Raw genomic sequence first — 19,721 nt, 5'->3', positions numbered from 1 at the left:
GGGTGAGAAAATGCATTTTGGAAGATGTGGAGAGCAAAGGCAGTGGAATGACTCGTCTGAGATGCAGCCGAGCGGTTCAGCCGCCAATAACTGTACGATAATGTAGAGTTACGAGTGCCTAAGTGTAAAAAGAAAAACCAACACTTCATTAGGCTGAGGTTAGTCAACAGATGGCGTATAGACCACCAGTAGTCTATAAAATATCAGACGGGTGGTGTAATTTCTACACATAACAGAAGTGTCCTTGACATTGACAAGTCAGTACATGTCATGTAGCAGAACTGGGAGCTGGATTTTTATAGAGATATCACATCATTGAAATGGTGAGAATTAAAAACACACACACACATACAAAACAACAACAACTGTGGTTTGGTTATAAATAAAATCGGGATGCTTAACTTTTTTGGTAAATGGCATGTGAAAATGCACAAGTAGGTCTGTAGGTTATTAAAAAACTGCTTGATTCTTTGCTTAAGATTTGACAGTCACGACCACATGAGCAGGAAAACTTTAGCTGTAGTAACCACCAAACCCTGGCCTTCCATAGTTTTTGACCGAAGTGCACTAAGCCTCTCTTTGCAGACACTAAGCCGTGAAACATTATGTCCTGGTGTGTGCTGGCAGCGTTGCTCTAAGTTTACAACAACTGTAAGAATGCAAAATGCCTTACCAGTGGAAGTATGAGGAAAATATTTTCAAGGAGACTGGTGATATTTTATAGAGCTGATAGGCAGTTTATCCTCTATCAGATACTAAAAAAAAAATAACTGTTTTTCAGAAAAGTAGAAAAACAGATGAAAAGTCAAAGGCAGAAGTTTCAAAAGCTGATGGAACTCATATAATGAAAAGAGAACTTGGTTTTACAGCGTAAGGAAGGGGAGCATGTAGACTCAATACTGCTCGAGACAACTGCAGCGCACTTTCGAAAAGACACGGATGCTTCTGCAGGAAAGGAGGAGATAATAATCATAACTGCTGGAAAATGCCTCGGTGCTACTTTACAGATAACAGAGATGTATCTTGTGCTTGAAGGATAATTTGAAGTTGACAAATGTTGCTATAACACAAGCACAATGCAGATTAGAATCCAGATAGCAACTTGGAGGTGGTACACATTAATAACTTTGGTTGCTTTCCTCAACTGCCACAAACTTAAAAGAAGCCTCGTCATCTTAGAAGCGCAGCAGCAACTGGTATGGCATTCTCCAGTAGTTACCACAAATGCTTCTGCCTTGTTTTAAACATTTGGGTGGAACTCCCTGAAAGCCTGCTGCAGAAAAATAAGAAGCAGTTTGTAAGAAGCAGTTCTTGCAGCCTGGTTAGGTCGAAGGGAAGTTGACGTATATTTTCTCTTAAAGAGCTGTCCATGTCCCTCACACTTTTATGCTCTATGTATTAGCTTGTGAGATAAATGTGGATGGTGGAGTGGTAGAGCTTGTGAACAACTATGGGAAGTGAACTTTAATGTAAAAACCTGGCTGTTGGCTCTCTTTTTTTTTTTTTCCTTCTCTTAATTGAAGTTTTTTTTTTTGTTTGTTTTGAGCAATGAGACAAATCAGATTGACCACCCAGAGAGATCAGTATCCTATCTGATGGAGTCTGAAGGACTCTAAGGAGTTTCTAGTTCACTTCTGAAAATTTATAACTGCCGGTGATTTTAAATCAAGCTGTTGCCCCGCTTTCTTCATTGTCTTACCAAATGAGGCAATGCTTTTTCTTCATTAAGTGGACAGCAGATGGTGTAGGAAAAGATCTTGACCAGTAACCAGTCCGCATATGCTTTTAGGGATGAAACATGAGGTGACATGTGGCACTTCTCAGCCTGTATACTGAAGGCTAGACATGGCGCAAGCGTCTTTCCTCACAATAGATCTCTTTGCCTGGAATAAAGATCTTTGTGCATTGATATACTGGTTTTAGAGTGACTGTTCAGCCCAAGTAAGACTCCACACAAAGAAACATAAAGGACAAACAAATGAAACAACACTTCTTTTAGAGTATTTATCTTTCCCAGGTGTAAAACCTTTTGAACAATTTACTTTCATAAAATTAAATAACTTATATATACAAACATGTATGAAGTAGGTATAGAAATTCAGCATGATTTCAACATCTTTAGTTTTTAAGCTCCTGGTGAGGAATTAAAAAATAAATAAATAAAACACTTTAATTTGAATCTCAGCCTTAGCAGTGCTGATATTTAGCAGGTTGTAGCACCCTTAAAGTATCCTTTTTGTGCATAAGAGTATTTCTCCTTTACTGCATTTACCACCCTAACTGGTGCGGAACCACTTGTAGGCTGACAAAATCTGAGACAAGCAAAGTAGGAGCTGAGGATGGAGAACAATGCTGTTCTCCAATGCCAGGCTTCCAGAGTAGGCAAACTCACACAACTTTTCAATATGCAATTTTCTCCACATGGAGAATTTATACCTTTTTAAAAATGTAGTTTTCTTTTTTTTCCCTCCATTTTTATATCTCAAATGATCAAGAACAACCGAATTAAGAACCTTGATTCCCTAATGTTAAAATATTAAATCTGAGATCTAAAGTGGATACCAGTGAATGAAGTCTTTGCTTTATTCCAAGAGTTAAGTAACTTGGTCATAATGTCATTTTCCTATATTTGTCTTTTTATCATCAATTATCCTTCAGTAAATGTTGCATCATGAATGTGACTGTACTACACTCCAGTACACTGAACTGTACTACAATCCCTTTGAATGCTGCAGAGGACATCTATTTGGCTGTTGAAGGTTTCTCTGTATGGACCATTTCTGGTGCAGGTAAAGAACTTTAACTGTGGCTGTTTGATCTCAGTCAATGCATGGAACTAAATCCTAGGAGCTAGGAACCACTCCAGATTCTCTTAGTTTTGTATTGATGAGAGGCTCTTCCAGTGGGAGACACGGCTTAAGGCATCCATGTATTAAAGAAAAACAAAAGCATCATCACCTGCAGTTCAGCAGATGGCGGAAACAGGGAAAAGGGAAAAAAATCAGTCACACAGCCTGCAAAATTTATCAAACAAACCTTGACTTTTTAGCAGCTACTGACAATCAGTTGTACAGTATGCTGGATAAGCAACTTAGGTGGAAACAAGTGGTCAATATCTCATTTTCAACAGCTCTTGGACAGAACAGTATTCCAAAGCTAACACTGGCAATAACTGGTTACAAATGGCAATCGGTAAACTTCAGACCTGTGACCTTGCTCCTGCTTCTACAATTATTATTACACCATCTTGTTCTCAAGTCACCAAAAACTTGAACTATGGAAGTTCCAGGAGACCTGTATTCTCTTTAATCATTATATTAAGTCTTTTCATTCACCTATCCCGTTTTCTCTCATTCTCATACAATTTCCTCAGCGCTGATGTAAAATATCCTAGTACTACTCCCAGGTCAGGCTACTTCTTGCTAAAGAGCACTTGTTCCAGCAGTTTTATTGCTAGGTGGTTGCTGCTAGGCCAGCTAGAAAGGAATTCACATTGCAACCACTTCTGCCAGTGGGGTGCTAATTTGGAACTCTTTCCTGTGCCCGCTGTCTGAAAGAAAAACATAAAAAAAAAATCTTTTCAGTCAAACTAATCTCGTCTCTATAAGAGAAATTAGGGCAAGGGTAGTCGCACAAAAGCTTTTTCATCGAGCTACACGACTTTGCCCAGACACAAACCTTGGGAAAACAACTTCCACATCATCTGACTGCGATAAACCAACAGAACCACGTTTTTCTCTTGAAGTTACCTCTGCTCCTAACGCTTACGGAAGGTTCAGGAGTTTAATTCTTGCAGCTGTACTGCTTCTCAGCTATGCCCTGTGATGTTCCTGACTATTCAGCTATGAGCATTTCAGCTACACTCTGCAGTGTTTCTGACCATTGACCGTGAGCTTTTGAGACGTTATTTGGCTGTATAAATTTGTGCAAGTGTTCAGCTGCCTTCTTCACCACTCTCTCTTCAGCCCTGCCTTCATGTTACGCTGAGGGGATACCACGAGAAGCACGACTGTGCCAGGACGTGCTTGAACCGTGCACCCGACTGCACTTTCTATCACAAACCATTGGCTTATTTTTTTGTTTGTTGGGCTGGTGCACGACAGGAAACGCTTCAAAGCTTCCCCAAAATCACTGAAAAATAAAAAAATTGAAGATAGTTACTGGTGTTGTTGGAACGCACAGCAGTTGGAACCTAATGCAGCGGAAGATAAAATAACTACAGTCATTGTTTGAACACATGATAGTCAGAATCTTATGCAGTGGATTGCCTCAGTGTCTTTTAAATGCACTTCCCTGGGGGATAAAATCAACATTTATCCTCATTTTTTCCCCAAATCCAGCAGCGACCCCTCAGCCCCACCCCCCACTCCCCCTCAATCCTCCTCACACCCCACAGCCCCCTCACAGCCCCCCCCCCTCCCCTCCCCGCGGGCTCCCCCGGCCCCGCGCCGCAGCCAATGGGGTGCGGGCTCGGCGGGAGCCGTGACGTCATGCCCCGCCCCTTGCCGAGCAGCGGCGGAGGCAGCCGGAGAATCCCGAGCGCCCCCCCCCCCCCCTCCCCACCTCCCTCCCCTCCCTCCCCTCCCTCCTCTCCCGGCTCCCAAACAAGATGGAGGCCGGCGGCTGCTGCGGGCACCGGCGCTAGCGCGGCCGCCGCTCCTCCGCCTGGCGGGGAGAAAAAATAAAACCATAAATAAATAAATTTAAAAACAAACAAAAAAAAAACGGCAAAAAGGCTGGAAGCGTCTCCATCCTCCTTCCTCCTCCTCCTCGCTGCGCTGGCTGCTGGCCCTCCCCACGCCGTCGTCGCCCTCCTCCTCCTCCTCCTCCTCTTCCTCCTCCTCCTCCTCCTCCTCCTCCCGCAATTGTCTGCGCTCCGGCTCCGTGCATGCCCGCGCCGCCTCCTAGGTGGCTGCGGGGGGTGGGCGCTCCCGGCGCTGCCATTCCGCGCATACCTCCCCATGTCCCTGCGCCCGCCGTGGCCGCCCGCAGCCGCGTACCGCCCGCTCCGGCTGCTGCTGCTGCCGCCGCCGCCCTGAGAGCCGCGCCCGCCCGGGGCTGAAGCCGGGGGCGGCGGCGCCGGGGCCGGGGGGGTCTCGCCCCGAGGAGCCGCCGCACGCCGCAGCCATGAGCAGCGCCGCCGCTGCCGCCGCTGCCACCGCCGCCGCCGCCGCCTCCTCCTCCTCCACCGCCGCCGCCGCCACCGCCGCGGCCGGCAGCGGCGCCGGGGAAGGGGCCGAGGAGGCGGCCAAGGACTCGGCGGACATCGCGGCGTTCTTCCGATCCGGTGAGTGCGGGGCGGGGGGTGTGTGTGTGTGTGTGTGTGCGGGGGGCTGTGTGTGTGTGTGTGTGTGTGTGTGTGTGTGTGCATGGCGGGGTGCAGCGACATCTGCCCCCCGGCTTTGTCAGGTGGCCCCGCGGCCAGGTGGGAGCCCTCCGGGCTGAGCGCGCCGCCCGGCTGGGCAGTGTCCATCTTGCCGCCTCCTCCTCCTCCTCCTCCTCCTCGGACAACGGCGCCGCTGCGGGCTGGGGGCCGGGAGCCGCCGCTGCCGGTGACAGGTGCGGCTGCCGCTACCGGGCGGCGAGGATGAAGAGGAGGAGGAGGAGGAATAGGAGGAGAGCGGGAGCCGAGGCAGCGGCGTGCCGCAGGGCTGCGGCCACGGGGGGAGCGCAGGGCGCCCGGCCAGGCGGTGGTGGCGGCGGGGAGGCGGCCGCCAGCCGGCCCCGGGGCTCCCCGGCCGGCGCTGACAGCCCGGCGGGGTGCAACATGGAGGCCGCCACCGTGCCCCCGGTAATGGCGGCGGGGAGGGGGCGGCGGCGGCCGAGCCTCCCTCCGCTGCTCGGGGCCCTTCCCCGGGCGGCGGCTGCTGCTGCTGCTGCTTCTCCTCCTCGTCCTCCTCCTCCTCCTCCTTCATCCTCCTCCTCTTCCTCGCCGGCGGCGGCTCCTCGTCCCCCCGGGCAGCCCCGGGCGGGGCGGGCGCTTCGCTCCCTTGGGCTGCCTAAAAAAGGAGCGGCGTGAGAGGAAAATGCAGACTCACCGCCGGGAGAGATGGAGGGGGATTGCCGCTTTTTGCCTGTGGTGGAGAAAAAAAGAAAAAAAAAGACAATAAATAATAAAGCCGATGGCTGTAAGAAACAATGCTGACGAAGGCTGCGTTAATTTTTTTTTTATTTTTAAGGAAAGTCGGTGAGGGAAGTGGGAAGCGGCGCGATGGGTGCACGGTGCTGGCCGTGCTGGGCTTCGTGGGGATGAAGGAGGAGGTGTGATTCGCAGCAGGCATCCCAAAAACAGGGTTTGGAGCCGCCTGTGTGCGGACAGACGGACTGAGGCAGCGGGTCGAGGCTGCGAGGGGCCTGGTGCTGCCCAGAAACCTGTCTCGCCTGACAGCGCCGAGCGCGAAACTCGCTGTGGAGATGCCGGCCGTGGTGGGCTGTGGCGTGGAAGAAGGGCTGATGTGAGCCCTGCCGCTCTCAAAACGCCATTTTCACACTAAAATCGAAATGCTGGGTCCTGGTAGTAGGCTTGCGTAGTTACAAAGAGGTACGCGTCGTGTAGTAATCTGGCAGCTCTGGACGACCCAGCCAGCTGTATTAATAGTCAGCCTCCACGCTGGTGTGTGGGCAGGGGGATGACACAGACTTGATGAGCTCGTAAGTGGTGCAGCGAGGACTTGTGATGCTGGTAGCTTCTGATAGCAGGGGAGTTGCACCGAGCTTAGTCTTGCAGCAGCTGAAAATCTGAAAGCAGTAGAGAAAGACATCGCGTGTTATTGAGGAACTCTTTTATAATATTTAAAGACTGGCGTTCCCATTTCTCTGTTTACGTGTGGAGGTGATGTGGTTCAGCCAGGGCAGCGTCACACGCTGGAAAAGGTTCTGGCATCTCTGTGGGTGTTTGGTATTACGAAGAGCTCATTGAACTCTGCACCCCTACATGATCGACTATTCGATAAGAAAAGGGTCCATTAAAAGATCTTGGTGCTTCCCTTTGTTTGGACAGGAGGTACAATTTTTTTTTTATTTTGGTGAAACACAATGGACACAGCGATCAATGAACAAGCACAAAGCTTAGTTTGGTGTACGTGGGAGCAGACAAAATATTTTTCTCTTTACAGTATTTACAATGACAAATGCTTCCTTTTTCCTGTCACTTGCAGAGAATGTCAGCAAAGCTGTAGCTGTTACTTAAAAGAGAAAATGAGTAAAAATGTTACAGTGTTTTCCAGGAGAGGGGAAAAACCCACCCAAAAACAAATGAAAACCACAATGCCTGAACAATCAGTTCTAATCTTAGGTCAGTTAAATTGGTCAGTTGTACAGCCAGGGGGGGTGTTAGCTTTCCTCCTGTCCTTTTGAAAGACAAAGCCTGAAGCAGAACTGAAGTAGCCTGAAGAACAGCATTTCAGCGTTTGGAAGATGTTTTATTAGGATATTGAACAATGGCCATGCTCACTTGAAATGTGCATGTTTCCAGTTTCTGCTTTGGTTATGTAAATGTAAACTCCCTCTGAGTTGTTGTGGAAATTGGTTGCAACTGAAACACAAAGACATGTTACTGAAGGAAGAAGCTGGACTGGAAGTGAGGTGGTACTATGAAAACATAAAGATAAGGAGTCTTGAATTTCAATTTAAAATTAGATGTATCAGAGTTGGAAGCAATAGAGGCAGCTGACTTGTTATGTATTTGCTATCCAGATCTTATTAACTGAAGATGAAAAGGCGAGAGCACCTTGTTAGATCTGTCACCTTCTTTGTGGCACGATTAAGAGTGAAACCGCTAAGAAGCAGAGATGGTGCCAAGCAAAGCGATTACGTTTGGACTGAGAAAACACAGTGGTTGTAGGAAGTGCCTTTCTGTGCTATATGTAAACTGGAGATTAGAGATGACAGTGTAACTGATGGGGAGGATATGTTTTGAGCTGAAGGTGTGTAGACAAGTGTCCCTTTTTGTCTAATTAAAGTTGTGCAACTTGATGAATAAAATCTCTTAGTCTACAATTTTGTTTTATAATTCTAAGAGTCTGGGTAGCAAGGTATTGATGCATGTGTTAAGTATACAAGATCTATTCTGCGTCAAAGTATTAGGTACAAACCTCTCAAAATGTATTCAAAGCTTTAACTAAAAATCATGTGAACATACTTTTCAGGAAATAAATGTACGAAGTGAAATTGAGAGACAGTCATCAAGGCATGGCTTGCAAGGCAGTAAACATACAGAAGACTTGTTTGTTTATGCTGTCTTTTCATTGTTACTGTTTTTAAATCTCCATCCTTAGAGCTTCAAGTCCGTAATATTTTGGGAAGGTGGTGCACCAGTCAGCTGACATCTTCGCGATGCGAGAATGAGAGCTGTCCATTTAAGTTTAATCAAGCTATTCTAACATCGTCCTCCAAGCCAAATGGTTATTGCAAGTTGAAGTTCATTAATTTTGTTTTTAGGCGATGAGAACAAAACTTTTTTTCCATCCAGCATCTTAGCTAGGTATAAGGGATAGTGATTGTACATCATAGTTAAATTTACCTTCCCGGAATGCTGAAGAGGTGTGTGAATACCAGACAATGCAGAGAAAAAGGCTTGCAGACACTTAGGCAACTCTTAGCTAGACAATATAGCAAGTACCTTTATAAAGGACTGCAAGAAGTCTCAGTGGAAAAACAAATAAGCAAGTTGCCAACTGATAACTCTTTGCTGTTTTGTGATGCAAGTGGATGTAATTATTTCCTGTATGATAAATTACATCTGAGAGCCTTCGGAGAGCTGTGCAGTAACTTCATTCATGCACGGACCGATGGTACCATTTCTGAAGCCCCTGAGGAGATTCTGATTGTTACCACTGCTTATTGCAACACTCACCACATTTGCAGAAGCAGAAAAGTTTACATTCTCGGGGACCTTGCTCTGGCTAAGCCTGAGTAGTTACGCACCCTATTGATAAGATGTCCAGGGTGTCTTACTTTTCCTTTGTTTTTCAGACATTTCTGTCTTTGCCAGATCAAATCCAAATACATCTGTCAATCATAATTCAGAACTTGATCTAGGAAAGCACAAAGGTGGAGGACTTGCCATGTTAAAAATGAGTCTCCGCAGGTGGCAGCAGTCCTTTCTCCGGAGGAGGTCTCTGAGATGGAAGAGGAGCGGGTCTGGAGGAGAAAGGTGTCTGAAGTTTGGTGTGCCACCTCTCCCCGACGGGAAGTCGGAGAAGGAGGTGGTTGCCAGAACAGTTTTGAATGGCACTTGATTCTAGCATTGTGTGCTTAGCCTTTCCTGGAGCTGCTCCTTATTGTAAGCTTAACGGTAGGAAAACTTTAAACTTTGTTTTGAGCTCTATCTGGGCACTTAAATGTTTATGGGAGTATTTTGGGAAAATGGGATGCTGAATTCTGTCATGGTTATGGACATCAGATTGAAGACTTCTGCAAGTACCAGTGGCTTGAGAGACTTTGGTCAGTCTGCATAAGGCTTGAGTACAAGTCTGCCTATTGCAGGCTAGGCTGAGTAGGTAAAACCGTATAGGAAGTATTAATAGCATAAATGCATTCACTTGTTGTTTTTTCCTCCTAAATGATGAATTTGTGGCTTGATTAGTTTTCGTGAATAGCACTTAAATAATAACATAAAGATAAAAACCAAAGGATTTGTTGAGAAATGCAGGATTTCAAGTTTAAAGTGAGGAACTGTATTTTGCTTCTTCCTTGTCACCGTGTTTTGCACAACTTGGTCTTGTTGCTTTACATTAGTGTCCAAGTGTAGTAGTGGCTAGGAGGGCTGTCTGCAGTAGATAATATTAAAAATGCTAGTGAAGAAAATAAAATCTGTTGGAAGAGGGGAAGAAAAAGGCGGGGGGGGGGAGGGAAGAAATGGAGAAGAAAGTATGCATGCTGTGCAGCAAACTTTTCCATGAATACTGCTAATCAGAAACATGCTACCTTGTAGATCACGGACAACATAACTTTCATACTAGGCATCAAATTTTAAAACCAAGGGCAATTTTCAGCTTAAATCCGTGGAGCAGAACACACAACGTGTCAGGTTCAGGTAGCGGCTTTCTACCAAGGTTTATCCATCTCCTGCCGATACGTAGCGGCTGACTTACAGTGAGTGCAGTCAGAGCTGTGGTTGTGTGGGTTACTTGGCATGGCATCTGGGCTAGCTACAGAGTAGCTGCAAACATCTAATAAAAATAGTCTAATAGGGAAGCCAAAAACCAAGTGTTGGCAGGGAAAACCGGTGGTACCCCACGTGGCATCTCCGTGCTCTTCTCTGCAAGTATTCGTTCGGGGCCCTGCGGCTGTCAGGAGCTGGGGCACGTTGGGGGTTTTGTGAAGTGGTGAGGTCCGCAGAGAGCATGAGCTACGAAACAGGTTGGCCATTGCTTTTCACGACTCTGTTATTTTGTCCTGTGAGCCTCACTGGTCAGTGGGGAAGTTGCAGCAGCATTGCTGTCATTTGGGCTGCCTGATTCAGGCTGGGGAAGAAGTGGGACCTCCTGTGAAGTTTTCAATTGGGCTCCACAACATCCATTGTAATAAGATGCGGGGGGAGGGAGGGAGCTGAAAAAGCTGAAAGACAGAGAAATGTCCCAGCTTGGTAGTTGCAGGACTAAAATAACTACAGAAACAATACAATGGAGAAGTTACCCTGGGAATAGTGTTGTTGGATTGACATTTCCTGGAATAACGAGCGAGAGGACAGCGCGTGTCGGTGTGAGGCGCAACAGCTGCTGTGCCACTGCGTTTGGTGTGGAAGAGCCAAACCTCTTGGGGTACTGAAGGACGGGGAAAGGTAGAGGTTAGGCTGTGTGTGCAAGAGAGGCAGAAGTCATGATCATTACCAAGAGGAAACGGGATTACTTGTAACATCCGTGACAGCTGACAGTTGATAAACTAAATGCACGTTTGAAGTGGAAGGTAAATGGGAGCTAGAGAAAAGCCAGGCCAGTTCTTGAGAGGAGTAAGTTTGAGCAGGCATGAAGCACTGACACGCTCAGAACTAAGCTTAGAAAAGAGGCTTGTTGCAGCTCAGGCTTGCACTGTTTGCAGGGCTTCATTGCTGTGTAGATGAGGTGGCTGGTAAGCTTCTCGCAAAGAAGTGTTTTCTCCAGCTGGATGTGTTCTGCAGAACCAAGTATGAAACTTCAAACTGAGCTTTCACATGGCTTCCCAAAGCTTTTCAATGTAAAACGGTTGTGAAAATACATAAAATCTTGACAAGGATTGAAAAGACTTTCCCTATCCCAATATAAAGAGAAAATACTACAATCACTCTACTATTTTTCAATTTTAAAAAAGTAGTTCTAGTGTGAACAAATAGCACTCTTTAGATGCAGACCGTTTGGTCAGTTTATTAATAGGCTGAAACTGCACTGTGATTTTGCTCTGCAGCTTGAAGAAGGAGATGAGATCACTCTGAAATAGCTGTTTATGGTCAGCAAAAGCGTTAAAACAGGAAAGACATGCAAACTTTGGAAATGCCCTGGTAGGTGTGTGACGTCCTTTTGAAATTAAATGATGATTTTTATTAGAACAAAGGGAAATAATTTTTCTTCTTGATGCTGTGAGAAACAAGTATCGTCTAAAAAGAAGAGGTCTACAAAAGGGCTACTGGTTAAAATGAAAAATTAAAGCCATAGCAAGCTATTTTAGAACTAATCACTAAAATGGTTGCATGCTTGGTTCTTCTCATAAAGACATTTGTTTGATTTAGAGAAAGAACTTTGTCTAACTTAACATTTTTTTTTTCTTGGTGCAGTGAAATCAAAAAGTAGATTACTGGTGAAGTAATACGCATGATCTGCAAAGCTGAGTCATGTTCCTTCAGGAAGGATACTGCTGTTTTGAGAAAACAGATCACTTTCCCAGTAGTGAGGAGGAGGAATTGAAATGACAAGGAACAACAACTCAAGTGCTTTTAGCAGTAGACACTACATTAAAGCACCCGCTTTTGCATCTCTAGAATAGGTTGGTATATTGATACACAAAGAGGAGGGTCAAAAATGACTTGTGTCCACAACATTTCACCAAACAGTCTGTGTGGCAAGAGCCTACAGGCTCAGCTGTAATGACACCAAGCCCCTTCCATTCACTTGTCTGCCAAATGGATGTTCTAACTCATCTGAAACTGGAGCTGTGGATCCCAGATGCTTGTGGTTGCACAGAGGAGCTGGGGCTGGCCTAATTGTCTTTGGGCATTTATTTAAAAAAATAGGGCTGGTTTCCATGGTTGTTGAATGGAGTCTTGTCAAAGCATTGTCAAATCTGTTTCATCACCTTACATCATTACTACTGCCATGCATAAATGCCTGTAGCAATGATTGATTTTTAAAAAACAAAGGCAAAAAAAAAAAAACCCTGCATATATCAAACAGGTTTTCCTAGTGTGCAGTGCTCACCTGTGCATCTTGCTGCTGCTTTGAATGTGGCATTTGTAACCTGGAACTTAGTAATACTGATTTCAGTTCTTCAGTGTTTTATAATGCTGCTTTTTTTTTTTTTTTTTTTTTTTTCCCCCCCCCCATAAGAGGACCTCTGCAGAGAGGTGAGTAAATTCCTTAGTAGTATCGTGGATGGTTAGGAAGCAAGATTTAAATGATCAGAAGAAAACTGTAGGTCTCCAGCAGTTGCAATGCGCCAGTGGATTGCTTTGTCTGGTATGATTTATGTGGAAGCGTTTCAACAGGGTGCACAGATAATTCATTCCTACAAATCTGTGTAGGAGTCAAGTTAATATTATCAACTTACGCAACAGTCAGAATGTGAGGCTCAGATTCAGGAAGGTTTGTTTAACTAATTTGCCTGGGAATAAATATATAGATAAGTGTGTGTGTATGCTGGCAAAAAGAATATTCTGTGTGGCTTGAAAACTGGGTTGGTTTGATGAATCTTAACAAAAAGTTGGGGAAAAGTATTCTGGGCAGTAGGTGCCTAACAGCACTATTGTGACTAATGTGCTGTGTTCTGGTCTGCCATGAAAATAGCCAGAGTTTAATTACTCATGTTTCCTTGCTGTTTTAGTACGTAGATGAGCAATAATAGTCATTCTTAAGGTGTCTGCAGACTATGTGAACAACTAACAGTGCTTTCTGTAGTTAGCTTCATACGCAAGTGTTTAGCAATTGGAGGCTGGGGGTCTGGGGTCATGGTGAAAAGAGATTTCATAAGTGCTGAAAAATTAACAGGGAAGTACACTATGGCCAATAAGGCTCACAAGGAAGTGTTAAATACCTACTTGTTTTTATATAGCCCATTACCTCACTTCTTGTTTAAAAGAGCAAATTAAAATAATAATAAAAAAATATAAGAAATTGTTGCATTGTTGTGCATCAGTGAAACCTGCAGCCTTTTGAGATAGTCTGGCAAGGCATTTGGTCAAAGGTTTTCTCTAAGCTTTGTGATTGTCACAGAGCTGGTAAATAACTTTGAGGCCATCAAGGAACAAGAGATGTTATTGCTGATATTTCTTGACAAAAATAATTGTCAAAAACTGAAGTCTTGGGGACTGCTTGTTTTCAGAGCCAAAGCAGATGTTAAATTCTTGGATGAAATGGGGTGACGTGTCTTAAAATTTGGCCGAGACAATAAAGGGAGGATACATAAGAACAGCAGGAGAATACATCAAGAACATCCTGAGAAGTGAGTTAGAATAAATGGAGTGTTTAAATACTAGGCATTACTTAGCCTCTTACAGTCCACAATGTGCTATGCTGTAGCCATTGTGTGGACTTGGCTGTACACTACTGAATAGAATTTTCTAGTGGAGCGCTAAGGTTGTAAGACCTTTGCTTTCCAAATGTTTTTCATGCTACTAACTTCTGGACATGTTAAGTTATGTAGCATTGGAAGCAAAGATGATATCATTTTCTGAGAACGTGAAAATGTTCCTCCCTCTTCTAAAAAAAAAAAAAAAATATTTGGGTTAAGGTTGAAATGTCTTCGCTTTTTCTAATTCTTGTGGAATTGGAGAAATGGTTATCTGCAGTTGAAAGCATGGGAAAAATGTGGAAAGCTGCAGCAAAGCAAGGTGAATCGATACGTAAGTTTGCTGTGGATGGTTCCTGTTCTAAAGCTGATCAGACTTTAGATGTCAAACCCCACCCTTTTGAAGCCTCCCTCTGCTACTATACAGAAATAAAATAGGGTATGGTATCTCTGCTAAAGAAACTGAAAAACCGTGATTGTCATTTTTGAAAAAAAATCCATTCTTAATATCTAAGCTTTTATCCCCGACTTAATTTATTTATCTATTTTGTTGACGTCAGTTAGCACGCCCATTTTGGTTGCAATTGCACGTCAGGGTGGCCCTAAAACAACGGAAATGTGATGGTTACAGCATTAGCTTATGCTCTGCTTTGCACCCCTTGGAGTCACGTTTTGTATATGTCAAGTAGCTGTTTCTGCAGTTAGGGATAGTTGTTAGACTTGGACTTGTCGTGGCCTGCAAAGCTCAGAGAGGAAATCAGTGCCTTGCCGTGTTTATCTGACAGGGCTTCTTGTGAGCTGGGCTTCTGTAAGGACAACAAAGGCAAGCCAACCTCAAATTCATTAGGACTGTGACACCTTTTCAGACGAAAGGACTATGTGAGCTGTAATCTCTTATCTAGTATAGCAACTTGTTGGTTGGCTTCTTGGTGCTTCAGTAAATAGATAGATAGATAAAGACATCAGCTTCTCCAAATTTAGCTTTTAAAATCAAAACAAGAACGCTCACTCGACTGAATTTCTTGTCTTGGTGGCTTAGCAAAGAGTAAGAAAACCTGAACTTCATTTTTGTTCCCGTTGTGGGAAAATTGTACTGCTTGTCTGTTGAATTACAAAGTCAGCAGAGCTAAGGCAAGCCTGCTTGTAAGAAAGTGATAAAATACAGTTTGGATCTCGTGGTGATCCTTGCAGAAGATAGCCCTGATGTGCTGCTGTCTGTTGGTGCAGAAAGCAGTATCATTTATTTGTTGTGTGCTGCAAAGGTTGCAGTTGGATTTGCCTGTCCTTAACTCGGAATAAGGGTAATAAGGGTGCAGCTTCTCCAACAATAACCACTTGGCGTGTGTGTGTTAACTTCTTTTTTTTTTTTTTTAAGCTTGGAATCAGATGCATCCTTCCCTAGCCAAAGGGAAACATTTGAGAAGCTGTGACGCATTTACACAGATGAAGGAAGGAAATGTCCAAAAGAGTCAAAAGCTAAATATAGATCAGTTTACTGAGTTGAACTCTGGGTGGGAATTGAAGAACTAAATATAAATCCAAATTTGTACCTTTGTAACTTACATAACCGAGTAGTATAACCCTTTTCTGTTTTTTCATTTGTTAAACTTTATAGTGGACAACTTCGGGTAAAGAATTGTGTCAAGCCTTGTGAGAGAGCTTTCCAAGTGCCTTAAATACGAGACGGCACTGAGAAGTCTAACTGTTTCTCGATTATTTCTATAGCTCAGTTTAATTCTCTGGAAAAGTGGATTGTGGATTTTACTGTGTGGGTTTTTGTTGTTTTCTTAGCTCCGCTGTGGAAATTATATTTCCTGAGTTGGACAGTGAGATTGAGTGCACCCTCAGCAGATTTGCCAACAACACCAAACTGTGTGGTTCAGTCGACACGCTGGAGGGAAGGGATGCCATCCAGAGGGACCTGGACGGGCTTGAGAAGAGGGCCTGTGTGAACCTCAGGAGGCTGAACAAGGCCAAGGGCAAGGCCATGCATCAGGGCCAGGACAATCCCAAGCACAAGTACAGGCTGGGCAGAGAACGCATTGAGAACAGCCCTAAGGGGAAGGACCTAGGGAGTGCTGGCTGATGAGAAACTTGATATGAGCTGGCAGTGTGTGCTTGCAGCCCTGAAAGCCAACCGTATCCTGGCTGCATCTAAAGCACTGTGGCCAGCAGGGTGAGGGAGGTGATTGTCCCCCTCTGCTCTGCTCTTGTGAGACCCCACCTGGAGCCCTGCCTTCAGCTCCAGGGCCCCCAGCACAAGAAGGACATGGACCTGTTGGAGTGAGCCCAGAGGAGGGCCACAAGGATGATCAACGGGCGGGAGACAGGCTGAGGGAGGTGGGTTTGTTCAGCCTGGGGAAGAGAAGGCCCCAGGGAGAGCTTCCAGTACCTAAAGGGGGCCTGCAGGAAAGCTGGAGAAGGACTCTGTGTCAGGGAGTGTAGTGATAGGACAAGGAATTATGTTTTTAAACTAAGAGGGTAGATTGAGATTAGATAAAAGGAAGAAGTTCTTTATCCAGAGGGTGGTGAGGCCCTGGCACAGGCTGCCCAGAGAAGCTGTGGATGCCCCATCCCTGGAGGAGGTGCTCAAGGCCAGGCTGGATGAGGCTTTGGGCAACCTGGTCTGGTGGGAGGTGTCCCTGCCCATGGCAGGGAGGTTGAAATTAGATGAGCACAGGAGTGCCATCAAAGTCAAGATAAGTTGTCTTTTTTTCTGGAGCAATGCTTCCCTTTTGGGGAGACATGTACTTTGCTGGTAAAACAAGCGTTACTCTATTTGTAAACATAACTAATAGTAAGTGCAGGAGGAATTTATGGGTAAACATGGTAGCACTAGGGTCTGTAACTTTAAGCAGTAGCTGTCTCCACTCCCTCCTGCCTCCCCCGCAGATGAGGGGTAAGGTTTGCTATTTAATGTCTTCTCTTTTCTTAGTGTGTTGCCTACTGAAGAATGTTTACTTGACAGATGCATTAATAGTTGTGCTCTTGTTTGTTTTTGTTTGGTTTTCCAGAGGAGCTTAAGAATGTTTTTTCAAGGTTGTTTTGAACAAATTTTGCTGTCTTTGATAACTAAAATAGTATCTGTTCCAAGCAGCAATTTATCTGTTAAGGCAATAAACAGTTTGTAGAAAAATGACCTGACTACTTACAGTAGTGGTTCAGTGTGCCAACTGGAACTTGGTATTCATGAAGTATATTGGGATGTAGCAAAGCATTGCAGCTACTGTTCTTAAAATCTCATTTTTGTAGCGTGGTGTTGAAATGGATTTGCCCATGTTGCTGTTCTCGCTGTGCTAACCGCTGTCCTGAAATTAAAGCTGTAAAAACTCCTTGAAAGACCAGCTGGTTAGCTGAGTTGCGAACTTAATGAGCGATGTTTCTGCTTGTAGGCAAGTTTATGACTTGGAACCTGTGCCAGGGCTGAACTTGCAGTTCATGTCCACTGAGGCAACAAGAGGGGCATCAAGGAACAAGAAGATAGAGCTCCCCATAGTGTTGCAGATGGTCTTTAGGCAGTGAAAAGGAAGTTGTAGTGTCCTGTATTTGAGTGTGGGAAGATAAGCATTGGGTATACCTTGATGTTAAGGTACAACACTGAGGGACAGCTTTTGAGTTGTCTAGGCAGCCTGAGCTCAACTCCTTTGTCTGCATGTGCTGCAGGATTTGTGTGTGTTGATACAGCAGACAAAAAGATCGATTTTTTTTTTTTTTTTTTTTTTGTGTGTGTGAGTTCGCTAGCAGGCAGCGTGCTATTCTAGGCTTGAATTTTTGTTCGTGCAGTGTTTTCCGGTACTTGTCATGGGAATTTCACTCCCGGTTACCTCCTCTGCAAATGCATTGTGTTCTGACTTGTGTTGCAGCTACAAAACTTCAGAGGTGAGTACAGAACTGGCTGCTTTGGGTTCCCCTGGTTTAATGAGACTTTTCTTAGGGCACGAGAGATTAGAGGAAGGATAGCCATCTTTTTCCAGAGTGGCTTTTTACTGTCTTAATTGTTGTCCTCACGTGTGTGATCCCTTCTTTTGTTCCTCTTGCTCAATAAATAAGACAGAGGTCTGGCAGACAATGAGCTCAATCACTAGGCATCAGTGTTCATCTCCATAGGAGGTCCATTATGTGTACACAGATAAGTAGGGGGTCATATGGAAAAGTGATGCATTGCAAGTGTTAAAGCATGTGTGCTGCATTGAATAATAAGGGTTGCACAGGCAGCTTTTGTGCTGCATTACCTAGTTTCTGAGTGCTTTTTTTTTGTGGCTGCTTCTATCAAGCTTGGTGCTAGCTCAATTAAGTCATTGTTTAGGGTTTTTATTTAGGGTTTAAGTTTTTATGAAATGCCTTAGTGCATGATAATAGATGATGCTGGTTTTAGCAGACTATGCTGGATTACTGTGTTATATCAGTTACTTTGGGAGTAGAAGGGCGATAGTTCACTGTATTATGATATGAAGGAGGGTGGATGTATAAGCTGCTTTCTTAAACAGAGATGTTGCTTGCAGGAAAGCATCTCTTTACAAACACAGGTTAAGTACTTTACTAGGAGGCAACATTTTTTTTTAATTTTTTTTTTGGACTAACAACCTGAATACACTAAAACGTTAAATTTGCTAGCTTGTTCAAAAAAAGGTTGGTTTGATTTGTTTCACTTGAGCACCAGGTCAGTTCTGTCATGCTTGTATAAACTAAGTAAAGCAAGATCTAAAAAAACCATCAAATGTTAAGAAGAAAAAAGGAACCAAATGCTATGTTATGCTTGCATAAGCCTATACGTAGTTAAGATCTTAAAAGACATAAACTGTGTCGAGATGAGGGAAAACTTCCATGGCGTTACAGGCTAGGCTTCATGTGCAAAACCCCTCCCTAGAAGCCCACATGGCACTGAAGGGCTTAGGTGGATATACATGGTGATAAGTGACATAAGTTACTACGCTAGAATTTTTGCCAGCATGCAAGCAGTAACATTTCTGCTTTAATAAGAAACTTTCTGAACTGAGCTGTCATGTAACTTCTGAAGAAAGGACCCGAATGCAGACCAAGGGATGCCTGCCCTTGGGATAGAAAAGAATGTTGTTGCTGTGCAAAAGCCATGTAACTCCTGTCTGGTGAAACAGAAATTGGCTAAATATGTAAAATAATTGCTGCTTCATAGTAAGCTAAAGCTAGTGCAGCATTGAAATGGGTTCCTTATTGAAAAATGGCTAGGGAGATTGTTATCAGAGAGGAAATCTCCATAGTGGCATTGCATGTCAGAGGTGACAAACATCTGGAAATGTTAGTTACAATTTTGGTATTCGTTGGTTTCAGAGTCCTTGTTCTGGGCAAGGACTTTTTTTTTCATTGCTTCTCTGAGTTTTTGAACAGCACATAACACAAGGGCAGTGTTGCCATCCACTTTAACAACAAGCATGAATGAGTTCTGCTGGAATGGGTTGCCCAGGGAAGTGTTAGATCACCCGTCTTTGGAGGTTTTTAAGAGATGTGTGGACATGGCAGTAAGATACAAGGTTAAGTAATGGACCTCTGGACTTGATGATCTTGAAGGTCTTTTCCGACCTGAATATTATTTTTTCGGTGCATTCCTCTTGGGGGTGTCCCCTCCTGCTGAAGCAAATATGAAGAATTAGGTCAGGATCTGAGTCAAAGTTGAGGTTTCAGTCACATTGCTGATATTGTGGAGAAGGGGAGGGAGAAATGAGCAAAACAGTTGCTCGCATTAAGGAGTAATTGAGCAATTTATATGCAGTGAGGCAGGCCTGTGGTGTGAATTGTTGAGCATCCAGTGGTTGAAGTAGACCTCCAGAGAATAAGCTCTGCTGTCCTTATTCTGTTCAGCTCAAATATGCTCAGAATTGGCACTGATGTAGGAAATAGTCTTTGAGGAGGCAGAAAGGCTTGGCTTTGGGGCGGGCTGGAGCATATCTTTAGGTGATGAGGGATCAAAGAGAAATCTAGGAAGGTGAAGAGAGAACTGGTAGAATTCAGGGTGAGGGTTGGTTTGTTCACAAAAACACTGGAAGCCACCA

General features: G+C 44.4%; 1 protein-coding gene and 1 long non-coding RNA gene across 3 annotated transcripts in view; one reads left to right on the top strand and one right to left on the bottom strand.

Moving 5' to 3' along the window:
• Nucleotides 1-1,990: 1,990 nt before the first annotated feature.
• Nucleotides 1,991-4,323, bottom strand: LOC311432689. The gene is made up of 2 exons (XR_014690244.1): nucleotides 3,679-4,323; nucleotides 1,991-3,550 (listed from the first exon to the last, which is right to left on the bottom strand). It is a non-coding gene; the product is annotated as an uncharacterized lncRNA (long non-coding RNA).
• Nucleotides 4,324-4,628: 305 nt separating this feature from the next.
• Nucleotides 4,629-19,721, top strand: part of TRIO (trio Rho guanine nucleotide exchange factor) — a 243,511-nt gene continuing 228,418 nt past the window's right edge. Inside the window, exon 1 of one of the 2 annotated variants that reach the window (XM_084511134.1) lies at nucleotides 4,629-5,287. In XM_084511134.1, the coding sequence (XP_084367260.1) occupies nucleotides 5,128-5,287 (160 nt within the window). In that variant the 5' untranslated portion in view covers nucleotides 4,629-5,127. The remainder of the gene's footprint in view (nucleotides 5,288-19,721) is intronic. The other variant, XM_084511132.1, reaches the window with a different exon arrangement.

The sequence above is a fragment of the Aythya ferina genome (genome assembly GCF_964211825.1).
Source record: "Aythya ferina genome assembly, chromosome: 2".
Lineage (NCBI taxonomy): Eukaryota > Metazoa > Chordata > Aves > Anseriformes > Anatidae > Aythya > Aythya ferina.
This window is presented reverse-complemented; position numbering and strand designations above follow the sequence as displayed.